The following is a 14,235-nucleotide window of genomic DNA, read 5'->3' as shown; positions in this document are numbered from 1 at the left end:
ATGTACGAGCACTACAATAGCAGATTTGCAATTTGTACTGCTGCTAGTTTCTGAAAAGCACCCATGGAGTCAAATCATCATTGCACCTGTCGAAATCCAAAAGGGGTATAATTTCCAAAATGGGGTCATTTGAAGGGTGGCTGTAGTTTTGTACCACTTAGGGTCTCTATATGTGGAGTCTGCTAACTAGTCTAGGAAAATCTGTGCTCCGGGATGCAAATAGCGCTCAGTCCCTCCCGAGTCTCACCTATGGGTTAACAGTACTGTACAACTGTTTACATATAGGGTATTTCTACATTCAGAAGAAATTATTGCGGAACAAATTTTGGTGCCATTTTTACCCAGTTCCCCATGTCACAATATAAAATCTGGGGTTAAAACTATTTTTTTTTGTGGCAAACATGTAATTTTTTCTTCAAAGGCCAATCGTATAAAATTATGTGACATGCCAGTGGTGTCACTATGATCACTGCACCCCTACATGAACACACTGAGAGGTGTAGATTGTAAAATAAGGTTACTTATGGGGGCTGTAAGGCAGCTATTGGACACGTAGCTGATTGGAGGTATGTATCACAGAGTTGGTTGTCATCTGTGATGTAATCCTGGAGTATTGCTCTAGTGCACATAGCAATATGAGACAGGCAGGTCTGGCTGCCCACATACCTCACCTCAGGGTGTGGTTAACATATTAAAATGGAGTTCCTTATTGGCACATGGTTGTGTGTGGAGGCAGAAGGCCTCCTGTGTGATATATCCAGACTGAACCAGTGTACTGGATGCTATCCAGCCTGTGTAGTAAGGACTGGCTCTCAAGAGACTTTATCAAAGGAACAGTTTACTTTGTTTCGCCTGCACTGAAGGTTGTTTATTTTTCCTTTGCTTGTGACAAGGTTTATGAAGCAGCAATAAACCAGCATGGACATTTAAATGGAAACTCTTCCCGTTTTGACTCCAAGCGTACCCACATGAGTAAAATCTCTAAAGGGGGTTCTGCTGTTGTGGCAACTCAGGGGCTCTCATTGGGTCCTGGCATCCGCAAACCATAACAGTAAAATCTGCACTAATATAGAGCTCCTTCTCTTTTGATATTAGCACTGCGCCTGAAAAGAAGTTCCCAATTACATCTAGGGTATTGGCGCATACAGGAGAAATTGCACAACAAACGGAGGTCCATTTTTTCCGATTAGCCCTTATAAAAATGTATAACTTGGGGCTAAAACAACGTTTTAGTAATGAAAATGTAATTCTTTTTTCAATGCACAATGGTATAAAATTCTGTGAGGCACATGTGTCAACATGCTCACTGCACCCCTGGATGAATTTTGGGGGCCTGTAGTGTGCAAAATGAGATCACTTATGCGAAGGTTTCCACTGTTTAGGCACATCAGGGGCTCTCCAAACGCAACATGGCATCCGCTCTCAATTCCAGTCAATTTTGTGTTCACAAACAGTAGTTTTCCCCCACATATGGGGTATTGGCTTACTCAAAATTAATTGCATGTCAAATTTTGGGGTTTATTCTCATCTGTTTTTACCCTTGTGAAAATGAAAGGGTAAAGGGCTAAAGTAACATTATGTTAAAAAAAGTAAAATGTTCCACTTTTTCCCCTTCCAAATTGCTTTAATTCATGTGAAGCACTTGAAGTGTTAATAAACTTCTTGAATGTGGCTTCAAGCACTTTGAGGGTTTAGATTTGAACGGTGTCACTTTTAGTTGTTTTCTGTCATATAGACACCCCCCCCCCCCCAAAGTCACTTCAAATGTGATGTGGTCCCTAAAAAAATAGTTTTGTAAATTTTGCTGAAAAAAAAATTAGAAATTGCTGATCAAATTTTAACCCTTCTAACACAAAAATTATGCTTAAAAAATGCTGCAGATGTATAGTAGACATGTGGTAAATGTGATTTATCAACCATTTTGTGTGACATAACTCTGGTTTAAGGGCATATGAATTAAAAGTTTGAAAGTTTTCAAAATTTCCATTATTTTCACAAATAAATGCAAGCTATATTGAACAAGTTTTACCACTATCATGAAAAAAAACAATATGTCATGAAAAAAATTTATCTCAGAATCAGTGGGATCCATTGAAGCGTTCCAGAGTTATTACATCATAAAGTGACAGTGGTCAGAATTGTAAAATTTAGCCTGATTATAAAAATAAAAACAGGCTTGGGGGCTGAAGGGGTAAAAAGGCATTTATGTTTTATTATATTTATTTTACATGCTTATATGGCTTCATTAATTAAGCAACACTTTATAGACATCATCGTCTGTAACAGTATTCTTTTAGTTAAAGGGGTAATCCTATAAACAAAATTTATCAATTATCCAAAACTATGGCTGTCGGGAGCAAGTGGCTCAAAGTCCAAAACTGTGTGTGAGAAGGGTGGTAGTGACCATGTGTGGACACCAGTCCTACAGACAGTGAATTGAGCCAGTGGTTGCACGCCTACTAACGGTCCATTCACACGGGATCCCCGTTGTACTCGTTATTTGGGGTTCCGGGGGTTAGAATCCTAGAAATGATGGAATAGTTTATGGGAAAATCCCTTTTAAAAAAAAAACATACTTTAAAAAAAGTTATCCAGTTGTCATGTCACATAAGCAGCTTATTTACCACGACAGTGTAATCTTTAAGCCCATTACTGCAAACACCCTTGTAAAACAGGTGACACTGTCTGCCAGATGCCTGACCGAACACAACCTTTACAAATCATCCCTAACCGGGACATGAGACGCGACCAAGACGCGACTAAGCTAAATGCAAAAATAATAATAAGAAAACAACTTTTACCAAAGTCATCCTGTAGGGAACAGAAGAGCGCTATTGCTACCAGAGATGATGGATAACATGGAGTTAATCAGCCCAATATGGCTGACTCTTCACAATCACATTCTAGCAATACTGTGTAATATAAAGGCACGCTACAAGGGTAAACTGTGTAGACATCTCTTGTTAACATCTCTTTATGTCACTTCAATTCTCCAATGTTCAATGCTCTGAGTAATACAACACGTGGGAAAATCTCCCATAAACCAGATGGAAAATGTTAATGGGTCCATTACTTGTATCAAACAAGAACAGGTCTGTTCAAGCTTTAAAAGAAGGAATGGGAATGGCAAAGACAGCAGTACCTTCAGCTAAGTGCCACTTAAAATTCTCATCCGCTCACCATCAGGTTCAATAGAGGGGAGGCGGCTCTCAGGCTTGTTACAGCTAATATAGCGGGACCACAGCGGTGCTTCCATGCTGCAGAGCGTTGCCAAGATGTGCGCTGTAGTCTTAGGCTTTTATTTCTTTCAAATCGTATTTGTTATCGCAGCCTGGGTTCTTTACATAAGCACCAAGGTGGTGACGGAAATGTTTATTTTTCTGCTTTTTTATTTGTTTATTCTCATTAGGGGGAAATTTAACAAAACTTATTTTTCATAGTCCAATCTTTTACCAAAAGCCTGCTAAAGTTAGGTGTGGAAATTTTATTAAGCAGCTTCTTAGTAAATTTGGCTGATCATTTCAGTTAGCCTATGCACCCGGAAATGAAACCTATGCTGGCTATGAGGTGGCGTTTTCAGCCACAATATACATCAGTTTTCTGGTGTACAGTTATAGTAAACGTGTCACCAGGGGTGGGATTCAAATTTTTAAACAACAGGTCCTCTAAGTCGCGGCGGCCGGAATTTTGGCCACGCCCATTTTCAATAACCCCGGCCATACTAATAAGCCACGCCCAGTGGCACGATTCACATGATGCTCCATACTGTATAAAGGCCACATATGATACTCCATGCATACTGTATAATGGCCCCCCCTCCCATCATGTATGCATGGCTCATCTCCCCCTCCCTATATGCATAGCTAACTCATCCCCCCCCCCCGTATGCGTGGCTCATTTCCCCCTCCCTGTATGCATGGGTGGCTCAGGCACTGGCTCATCTCCCATCCCCCCTGTATGCGTGGCTCATCTCCCCCTCCCTGTATGCATGGGTGGCTCAGGCACTGGCTCATCTCCCATCCCCCCCCCCCCCGTATGCGTGGGCCACGCATACAGGGGGGGGGGGATGGGAGATGAGCCAGTGCCTGACCCACCTATGCATACAGGAGGGGGAGATGAGCCACGCATACAGGGGGGGGGGGGATGAGCCACGCACTGGCTCATCTCCCCCCCCGGCGTATGCGTGGCTCATCGCCGGCTCCCCAGTCCCATCTTGTATCATGGCTCCCCGTCCACCGCGGACCTCCTACATGCTCGCCGCCGGCTCCCTTCATCCTCCCTGGCTGGAATGATTCATGATTCATCCCGCCGCCCCCCCCCCCCCCCATGCGTGGCTCATCGCCGGCTCCCCGACGCTCCCAGTCCCATCTTGTATCATTCATGGGCATGGCTCCCCGTCCTGGCCGTCCACCGCGGACCTCCTCCTCCCCGCCGGCTCCCCCGTCCTCCCTGGCTGGAATGATTCATACTCACCGTGACCTGAGTCACCTCACAGGCTCACACACCGCATAGCAGAGGAACGGAATCCTCCACCTCGCTCTGTCCCTGCGCAGCACTGCACCGTCCTCCTCGTCCTGTGTGAGCGCCGCGGTCAGGTGGTAACGGTCATTTAAGATGATGAATATTCATGAATATTCATCACCTTAATGAGGCGGCACCATGTGACCGCTCACACAGGGCGAGCTGCAGTCGTGCAGTCGCTGAGAGCAGACCAGCCGGCACCGCTGGAGCAGGTGAGGCGAGTATGAGACAGGGAGCAGGAGGCATAAGCGGCGACGGGGGTGGGGGGGGGGGGCATTTTCAATTACCGGAACGCTGGCAGATAGAAATTTTAGTAAACGGCTGCCCCGTACCGGGTCGTACCGGCTGAATCCCACCCCTGCGTGTCACGCAGTAGTAGCCCACATCCTTTAGCCAAGCTCATTCCCTTTTTTTAAAAAAAGTATGTAAATAACACTTGCAGACAGTTTTGCAACTTTATGATGCCAGAAAGCTGGTTTAAAAGAAAAAATGATACCTGCACCTTGTTGTAAAAACAAAACAGCAGTTACTTGACCACAAAACAGAGATTTACTAAGCTAAATACGTTACTATTCTAGACTAGTTTGCATTAAAACACAGGTGTGTGCTCCGACTCCATAGACAACTTGATGCGTCTTAGGGCTCATACAGACATCCGTGCAAATGTGTCCACAATTCACAAACTGGCTGCAGCTCCCCCGACTCCTGACAGCTTCATAGAAATACATTTATGTGCATTATGGTCCAGTTTGCACAAATGCAAGAATGAGCCCTTAGAGGGAGACCACAAAACGCACTCAATTATGGTGGCAAATGGACTCATGATTTTGCTTCATAATCATGTGGCCATTGGCCCATACAATGAACTGAGTTTCGGCAGTGTGGTCAGCTACACTATGTTGTCTCAACCATAAAACTATGTGCACACGTTGCAGATTGGGGTACAGAATTTTCCGTACAAAATCTGCATCTCCTGGCAGAAAACGCAGGTGCAGATTTGCCATGGATTTTATGCGGATTTTGTTGCGGAATTGATGTGGATTTTGTGCGGATTTTCTGCGTTTTTTAGCCCTGCGGTTTTCTATAATGGAAGGGGTCAGAAACGCTGCAGTTCAGCACAAAAGAAGTAGCATGCTACTTTTGATCCGCAGCAGTTTTCATGCGGATTTTTCTGCAACATTAGCACAGTTTTTGTTTGTTTTTTCAATTGATTTACATTGTACTGTAAATCACTTTGCGGAACTGCAGCATTTCTGCGCAGAAAAATCCGCTGCGGATCCGCACTAATTCCATATCATGTGCACACAGCCTAAAGGTAAAGAGGTGCGTTGCGGGTGACAGGTCTATATGGAGGTTAGAATCACATGCAACTTTTCTAGCAGCTTTATGATCTAAAGCAGTGGATTAAAAGCGAATTAGAAATATAAAGGAAAATCATTTCTGCTGGATTCAATTTTTACTTTCCCTTACAAAAACTGCTTCAAAAACTGCTGAAGGAAGTTGTTCAGTCCCTGCAGAAAGTGTAACCACTGTACATTTACATTACTCTTAGTGCCTGAAAATAGTCCTAAATTAGGTGAAGGTTTTGTACCATGAGTAGGCTTAGGCTATCCAACAAATAAGCACTGCATCAACATGAATTTACCCATCGCTCATAAGCAATATTCCATACCACTATAACCACAGCAGGTGAGGTTATTAGCCTCCGAATGACAACAACTAAATTACACCCATTTGAAAAAAATATAGATGTCATGGATCCTTACAAAAAGTGGTTGAGATAAAGTGAGAGATTTCATAGAATCATAAAGAATGATAGTTATAAGAGACTGCCAGGGTCATCATGCCCAACCCCTTGCTCAATGCAGGATTCACTAAACCATCTCAGACAGATATCTGTCCAGCCTCTGTTTAAAGACTTCCATTGAAGAAGAACTCACCACCTCTGGTGGCAGCTTGTTCCACTGATTGATCACCCTCACTGTTAAAAGTTTTTTCGAATATATAATCTGTATCTTCTCCATTTCAGTTTCATTCCACTGCTTCTTGTGTTTCCATGTGCAAGTGAGAATAAAGATGATGCTTGTAGACAGCTATTAAGTCTCCTCTTAGGCCTCTTTCACACTTCCGTTTTTTACAATCAGTCACAATCCGTCAAAGTGTTGAAAAGACAGATCCTGTGCTGATTGTAAAAAAAAGGATGCACTGGAGCCATTTTTTTTGACGGTTCCAGTGCATCCTAGAAGGCTATGTGCACACGTTGTGTATGCGTCTTCGCCTTGGTTTTTCGCTGCGAAAAAACGCATACACAACACAACCCATGATAAAAATAATAAAAAAAAAAAATCGTGATATTCTTACCTTCCGGCGTAGCCCCTGCAGCATTCCCGATGCTCCGTTCCCAATGATGCATAGCGAGACAATGACCTGTGATGACCTGCATAGGCAGCATCAATAGTAAAAAGAGAGAGAGAGAATTTCCCTGACGGCAAATTTTTCCGCGCATGATCGGTTTGAAAAGACACCATCCGTCGCTGGATTCCTGCTTTTCACAGTCAGCAACGGTTCCTGCGTCCATAGGCTTCCATTATAGCCAACTACGGACAGCGCAGGACCAGTCGCTGAGCGATTTTCCCGACGCACAGAAAAAAACGTTCCTCTGTGCGGTCTCTGCCCGTCGGACACCAATTTTACGACGGATCCAGTGCACGATGGATGAAACGTGTGGCCATCCGTCGCTAATACAAGTCTATGAGAAAAAAAACGGATCCAGCAGCACCATTTGCTGGATCCGTTTTTTTCACAAAACAACGGATTGTGACGGAAAAAGAAACACGGAAGTGTTAAAGAGGCCTTAGTCTTCTTTTTTTGCAAGCGGAACATTCCCAGATCCTTCAACCGTTCCTCGTAGGACACAGTTTGCAGTACGCTCACCATCCTGGTAGCTCTTCTCTGATATTGCTCCAGTTTTTCAATGTCTTTTTTAAAATGTGGTGCCCAGAACTGGACACAGTGTTCCAGATGAGGCCTAACCAAGGAGTAAAGGGCAATAATGATTTCACGTGATCTAGACTCTATGCTTCTCTTAATACATCCTAGAACTGCGTTTGCCTTTTTTTCCTGCTGCACTACACTGACTCATGTGCAGTCTGTGATTTATTAGTATACCCATAACTTTTTCCCAAGTGCTATTGCTTAGTTCTATTCCTCCCATTTTGTAGATGTAATTTTTGTTTTTCTTGTCCAGATGTAGAATCTTGCATTTCTCCGTTAAATACCATTTTCCTATACGCAGCCCAATGTTCAAGCTTATCTAGATCCTTCTGAATCCTTTCTCTGTCTTCTCTAGTGTTAACTATCCATTCTAGCTTTGCATTGTCTGCAAATTTGATTAGTTTACCTTCAGTTCCCTTATCTAGATCATTTATAAAAATGTTGAACAACACAGGAGCCAAGACAGAGCCTTACGGTACACTTCTTGAAACACACTTCCATTTGGATGTGCAACCATTTATTACCACTCTTGAGTACAATCACTGTGCTAGTTAAGAAACCATCTTGTCAATCTCATAATTTGTCATTTTTTCAATAAGGATAGTATGAGATACTTTATCAAATGCTTTGCTGAAGTCGACATATACTATATCTACCACATTTTCATGATCCACCCAGTCAGTGATTCCATCATCGAAGAAAACTAGATTAGTCTGGCATGACTTGTTTGCAAAAACCCCATGCTGGCTCTAGTTAATTACTGAATTCTCATACATACAAACAAGCGGTTCAATAATTTGTTTCCTGGTATACAAGTAAGGCTCATTGGCCTGTAATTTCCTGGCACCATCTTCTTTTTTTTTTTTTTAAGATAGAAACAACATTTTCCCTTCTCCCTTTCTCTTCTAACTCTTTCAGTACCTTAGGATGTAATTCATCTGGACCAGGAGGTTTAAATTCAAAATAGAAACGTAAAAGTATGGCCTTCTCAACATCATTTTTGACCACTTCATCCTGTAAAAATCCTATAGCATCTTTAACTTTTCTTTTCCTTATGACAACCCCCCAAAATCCTATTGTATTGCTTTTGGTTTCCCTTGCAAGCCTCACTGCATTACTGTCTTTAGCTCTTCTAATGCTTGCCCTGCATTTCCTGAAGACAGCATTAAAATTCTTCTTTAGATATGCCCCCTTATTTCCATTTGCTATACATTTCTTTTTAGCAAGTGTTTAAGTTCTGTGTTCATCCATCCTGGTCTCTAAATGCTCCCAATTGTTCCATCTTTCCAGGATTGTTACCAGTTGTGCAGTGAGAATTTCATTTAGCAAAATCTCCCATTCTTCTTGGATATTTCTGTCCTTTAGAAAGAGAGAAGGAAAGATCGAATGGCTGGATTTTCTGAGTCCATTAAAATCTGCCTTTCTAAAGCCTAACCTTAAAGTCTGAGTCCTCACTGGTCTTCCTACTCGTGTAATCCAAAATTAGAGGATAGCATGATCGCTGCCTCCTAAATTTCCAGCCACCTTTAATTCCTCAACTATTTCCTCCCTTTTGGAAAGCATTAGGTCCAAGATGGCAGATCCTTTTAGTTTCTATACCTTTGGAAAGATAAAAGTTGTCAGCGAGAGAAGGTAAACATTTTCTGGACTCATTACTTTTGCCTGACAGAGATTCCCAACAAATATCTGGATAGTTAAAGTCTCCCATGATCACTATGTTGCACTTTTTTTTTTTTTTAAGAACAAAACATCTGATGTAAACAGAGTTCATCCATATCATCATATAGTAAACACCTACAATAGTGTTCTTTCTGTTCTTTTCTCCTTGTATTCTGACCTACAGAGCCACCATTCTCTGAAGCTTGGATCTCTGTGACGCAATAAGCTTTACTAACAACACCAACTCCCCTCTTGTATTCCGATCATGAGCATTATCCCACCAATCTCTCTTCTTTACACATACAGGTGTATCTCACAAAATTAGAATACCATCAAAAAGTTAATTTATTTCAGTTCTTCAATACAAAAATTTAAACTCCTATATTAGTCATTACAAATAGAGTGATGTATTTCAAGTGTTTATTTCTTTTAATGTTGATGATTATGGCTTACAGCCAATGAAAACCCAAGTCATTATCTCAGAAAATTAGAATACTTTATAACACCAGCTTGAAAAAATGATTTTAAATATCTGAAATGTTGGCCTACTGAAATGTATGTTCAGTAAATGCACTCAAAACTTGGTCGGGGCTCCTTTTGCATCAATTACTGCATCAATGCGGCGTGGCATGGAGGTGATCAGCTTGTGACACTGCTGAGGTGTTACAGAAGCCCAGGTTGCTTTGATAGCAGCCTTCAGCCCACCTGCATATTCGGGTCTGGTGTCTCATCTTCCTCTTGACAATACCCCATAGATTCTCTATGGGGTTAAGGTCAGACGAGTTTGCTGGTCAATCAAGCACAGTGGTACTGTTGTTTTCAAACCAGGTATTGGTACTTTTGGCAGTGTGGACAGGTGCCAAGTCGTGCTGGAGAATTAAAATTTCCATTTCCAAAAAGCTTGTCGGCAGAGGGAATCATGAAGTGCTCTATAATTTCCTGGTAGACGGCTGCGGTGACTTTGGTCTTGATAAAACACATTGGACCTACACCAGCAGATTACATGGCTCCTCAAACCATCACTGATTGTGGATACTTCACACTAGACCTTGGAAATCAAGGTCCCAGAGTCTGGAGGAAGAGTGGAGAGACACAATCCAAGCTGCTTGAGGTCTAGTGTGAAGCTTCCACAATCAGTGATGGTTTGGGGAGCCAAGTCACCTGCTGGTATAGGGACACTGTGGCACCTGTCCACACTGCCAAAAGTACCAATACCTGGTCTAAAAACAACAATATCACTGTGCTAGATTGGCCAACAAACTCGTCTGACCTTAACCCCATAGAGAATCCATGTGGTATTTACAAGAGGAAGATGAGAGACAAGAACCAACAATGCAGACGAGCTGAAGGCCACTATCAAAGCAACCTGGGCTTCCATAACACCTCGGCAGTGACACAGGCTGATCGCCTCCATGTCACACCGCACTAATGCAGTAATTGATGCGAAAGGAGTCCAGACCAAGTATTAAGTTCATTTACTGACCATACATTTCAGAAGGTCAACATTTCGGATGTTAAAATCATTTTTTCAAGCCGGTGTTATGAAGTATTCTAATTTACTGAGATAATGAATTTGGGGTTTTCATTGTCTGTAAGCCATAATCATCAACATTAACAGAAATAAGCCCTTGAAATACATCCCTCTATTTGTAATGACTAATATGAGTTTCACTTTTTGTATTGAAGGAAATAAATTAAACTTTTTGAAGATATTCTAATTTTGTGAGATGAAGATCATAAATAAGATTTTCACAAGTCAGGTTTTCTCCACTAAAACATTATATGGGGCTACTTAAATGTTAAGGTTTTTTTTCTGAATGATAGCCAACAAACAAAGGACAAACAAAACGCTTCCTACACTGGGCTGAACAGAACTCACCCTTTCAAATAAATGGGTCAGTAAAAATAATAATATGGAAAACACAGTTTACCTTTGTGTGCTGACCTTTTTTTTGTTTAACTGATTGCTTGGTTTCTGAAGCTTCTGCCAGCATCAATGTTTTCTTAACCCTTCTGACTCATAGTAGGAACCGTCTGATTTTGTCAAGGAGTCTGTCCAAAATGACTGAACTGCAAATTTAACAGAGCGTCCAGTGCTGATGTGAACAGACTTAAGGTACCGTTACACTAAACGATTTACCAACGATCACGACCAGCGATACGACCTGGCCGTGATCGTTGGTAAGTCGTTGTGTGGTCGCTGGAGAGCTGTCACACAGACAGCTCTCTCCAGCGACCAACGATGCCGAAGTCCCCGGGTAACCAGGGTAAACATCGGGTTACTAAGCGCAGGGCCGCGCTTAGTAACCCGATGTTTACCCTGGTTACCATTGTAAATGTAAAAAAAAAAAAAAAAAACAGTACATACTTACATTCCGGTGTCTGTCACGTCCCTCGCCGTCAGCTTCCCGCACTGACTGTCAGTGCCGGCCGTAAAGCACAGCACAGCGGTGCTCTGCTTTTACTTTACGGCCGGCGCTCACCGTCAGTGCGGGAAGCTGACGGCGAGGGACGTGACAGACACTGGAATGTAAGTATGTACTGTTTGTTTTTTTTTACATTTACAATGGTAACCAGGGTAAACATCGGGTTACTAAGCGCGGCCCTGCGCTTAGTAACCCGATATTTACCCTGGTTACAAGCGAACACATCGCTGGATCGGTGTCACACACACCGATCCAGCGATGACAGCGGGTGATCCAACGACGAAATAAAGTTCTGGACTTCTAGCTCCAACCAGCGATGTCACAGCAGGATCCTGATCGCTGCTGCGTGTCAAACACAACGAGATCGCTATTCAGGACGCTGCAACGTCACGGATCGCTGTCGTTCTCGTTGGAAAGTTGCTCAGTGTGACGGTACCTTTAGATCCAGGTCATACACAGCAGTTTGATTGTTTATTTTTAACCCAAAGTCAGAAGTGAACATTAAAGTACGAAAAGAGGTATCTCTCTATATATTAATAAATATATTTTTATGGCTTTGCCTCAACAGAAAAAAAAACAAAACTAAATTGCACAGTGTGAGTGTGGTTTCATTTATTTTTTTCCCACAGGTCTAGTCATATTTGTATCACTTCATATTAAGTCTTATACAACATATAACAAGTCGGTTGTTTATTAGTTCTCATCACTTATACTGTACATACCAAGTAATGATACCAGTATGCCCACTATACCAGTCCCGGCACCAAGCTCAATGACTTTTTTTCCTTGGAAATTCAGTTTCTGTTCTTCAAAGTAGGTGCAAAGATACAATGCCTGAAAGAGAAAAATCATAAATGCTGGGTGTTCTTTGCACAATAGGATGTGGCGCAACTGATAACAGGGATAGCACTGTGAGGTCTTAACCCCCTAAAGACTCAGTTTTTAGCCTAAGGCCCAATTCATATTGTTTTCTTGCTCATGTTCAGTGGTCCTGTCAGGGCTTGTGTCCAAAGCCCCTACAAGACGGGATTCGGACGTATGCACCGAAAGGACCATTTACTATAATGGTACCAACAGAGTCAATGTGCGCTCTGACGTGCATCATTTTCGCGCATATACGCCTACTGGAGTAGGACACTCCGATGTAGTAGTCTATGATCCTGTTGGTACATACGCCTGAATCCCATTTTGCAGGGACAGAGCACAGTGCGAAAGCTCCCTTATGCCCAAAATTACCGTAATTTCTTCTGCTCAGTGTTATGTAACCTTTCTACTTTTAAGGCGGGATAGCTGCAGGAGGGCATATAAAGGACTATTTTGGAATATTGGTATACACACACCTTCATAGATTGTAAGCTTGCGATCAGGGCCCTCTTGGGAATTGTATAATTATGTGTAACTCTGTAAAGTTTGATATTGCCTGAACACGTCCTCTCTGACTTGTATATGTCGCTGCTATAGGAATGAAAATAATTTTTATACCTTTAGCAAGTCCTGTGTCTGTTTGTAACCTAATGACTTCCACCATGGGGTTGGATGACCACATGACACGCTAAATACATTTATGTATGAGGGCCAATACAGGGCAACTTTGCACCTACATGTTTATGGAACGCCCACCAGAGCCATATGCTACTCGGTACTGAGTCCGGTCGCAATTAAAGGGGTGGTCACGGTAGCAGCGACCCGGTCCGTGGCCCTGGGCGCCCAAGTAAAAGGGACGGTCTTTAAAGGGGTTGTGGAAATAATGAAAGTTTGTGACGCCACCTGTGGTTCTCGGTCAGAGGTGACCGACGCTGCTGGTACAGGCAGAGTCCAGCTTTACCAGGTGGCTTTAAAAGCCTTCCTTCTAGCGCTGTGTTGTTGTAGTCGCTTACTGCCTATGGCTTCTTAGCAAGGTCCTCTCAGTTATCTCTGTTCTTTAGTGAAGTGGGACACAAACCCGTATGACAGGTGACTGGAGCCTTTTTACAGGGTCTCTATATGTCACTGTGTCTCCTGGGCATTAGGGCGGACAGGTTACGTGTAGTTTACTGGTTTCTGCTGTGCCTCCTAGAGTATGACACAACCTCGGTCTTCCGGTTACCGGTATCTGCGCTCAATCAGGGATGTAGCCCAGTCGCTGCTGTTCTCTCTTGTTGTCACTCTCCTGTGCTTCGCTCTCCGGCACGTTAGCTAAAGGCGGTTCTTCCTTCTGTATCTCGCTATCTGGGAGCTACAGCACCTCAGGCTGTACGGCCCCTTACCCGTCCTTCTGCCTCAGACTGTTCCAGTCTGCTGTCTGGCACCAACTGTCTAAATCTTCCCAACTACCTAGCAACTTACTCCACCTCTGACCAGAGAGAGCAGCTCCTCTGAAGTCCGGTGTAGAGCTCCCCCTTTTGGCCTGGAGTTAAAAGGAATCCTCCATCGCTTCCAGGCGTGACATCACTCTCCCCGTGAGGCAAGCAATGCCACTGTGACAACCAGGACCCTGGGGCGTCACACTTATACTGTAGAGAGGATGCCTTTGCATGCACTCACAAGCCAAATTGTAGGTGGGAGAGTGAGAATGATGTTGCGCCACTCACAGTGAAGCAGAGCGCGGAAATCAGAGTTAGCACTATATAGGAATGGCCAGCGTGATGTCACTGAA

The 14,235-nt window shown here is 43.1% G+C and overlaps 1 protein-coding gene across 1 annotated transcript in view; it reads right to left on the bottom strand.

The window, feature by feature from the left end:
* Positions 1-14,235, bottom strand: part of EEF1AKMT3 (EEF1A lysine methyltransferase 3) — a 36,307-nt gene that overhangs the window by 12,937 nt on the left and 9,135 nt on the right. The window contains exon 2 of the mRNA XM_077297795.1: positions 12,323-12,434. Coding sequence (XP_077153910.1) covers positions 12,323-12,434 — 112 coding nt within the window. The remainder of the gene's footprint in view (positions 1-12,322; positions 12,435-14,235) is intronic.

This window comes from Ranitomeya variabilis, chromosome 3 (genome assembly GCF_051348905.1).
Source record: "Ranitomeya variabilis isolate aRanVar5 chromosome 3, aRanVar5.hap1, whole genome shotgun sequence".
In the NCBI taxonomy this organism is placed as follows: domain Eukaryota; kingdom Metazoa; phylum Chordata; class Amphibia; order Anura; family Dendrobatidae; genus Ranitomeya; species Ranitomeya variabilis.
The sequence above is the reverse complement of the archived record's forward strand: the minus strand, read 5'-3'. Positions and strand labels throughout refer to the sequence as shown.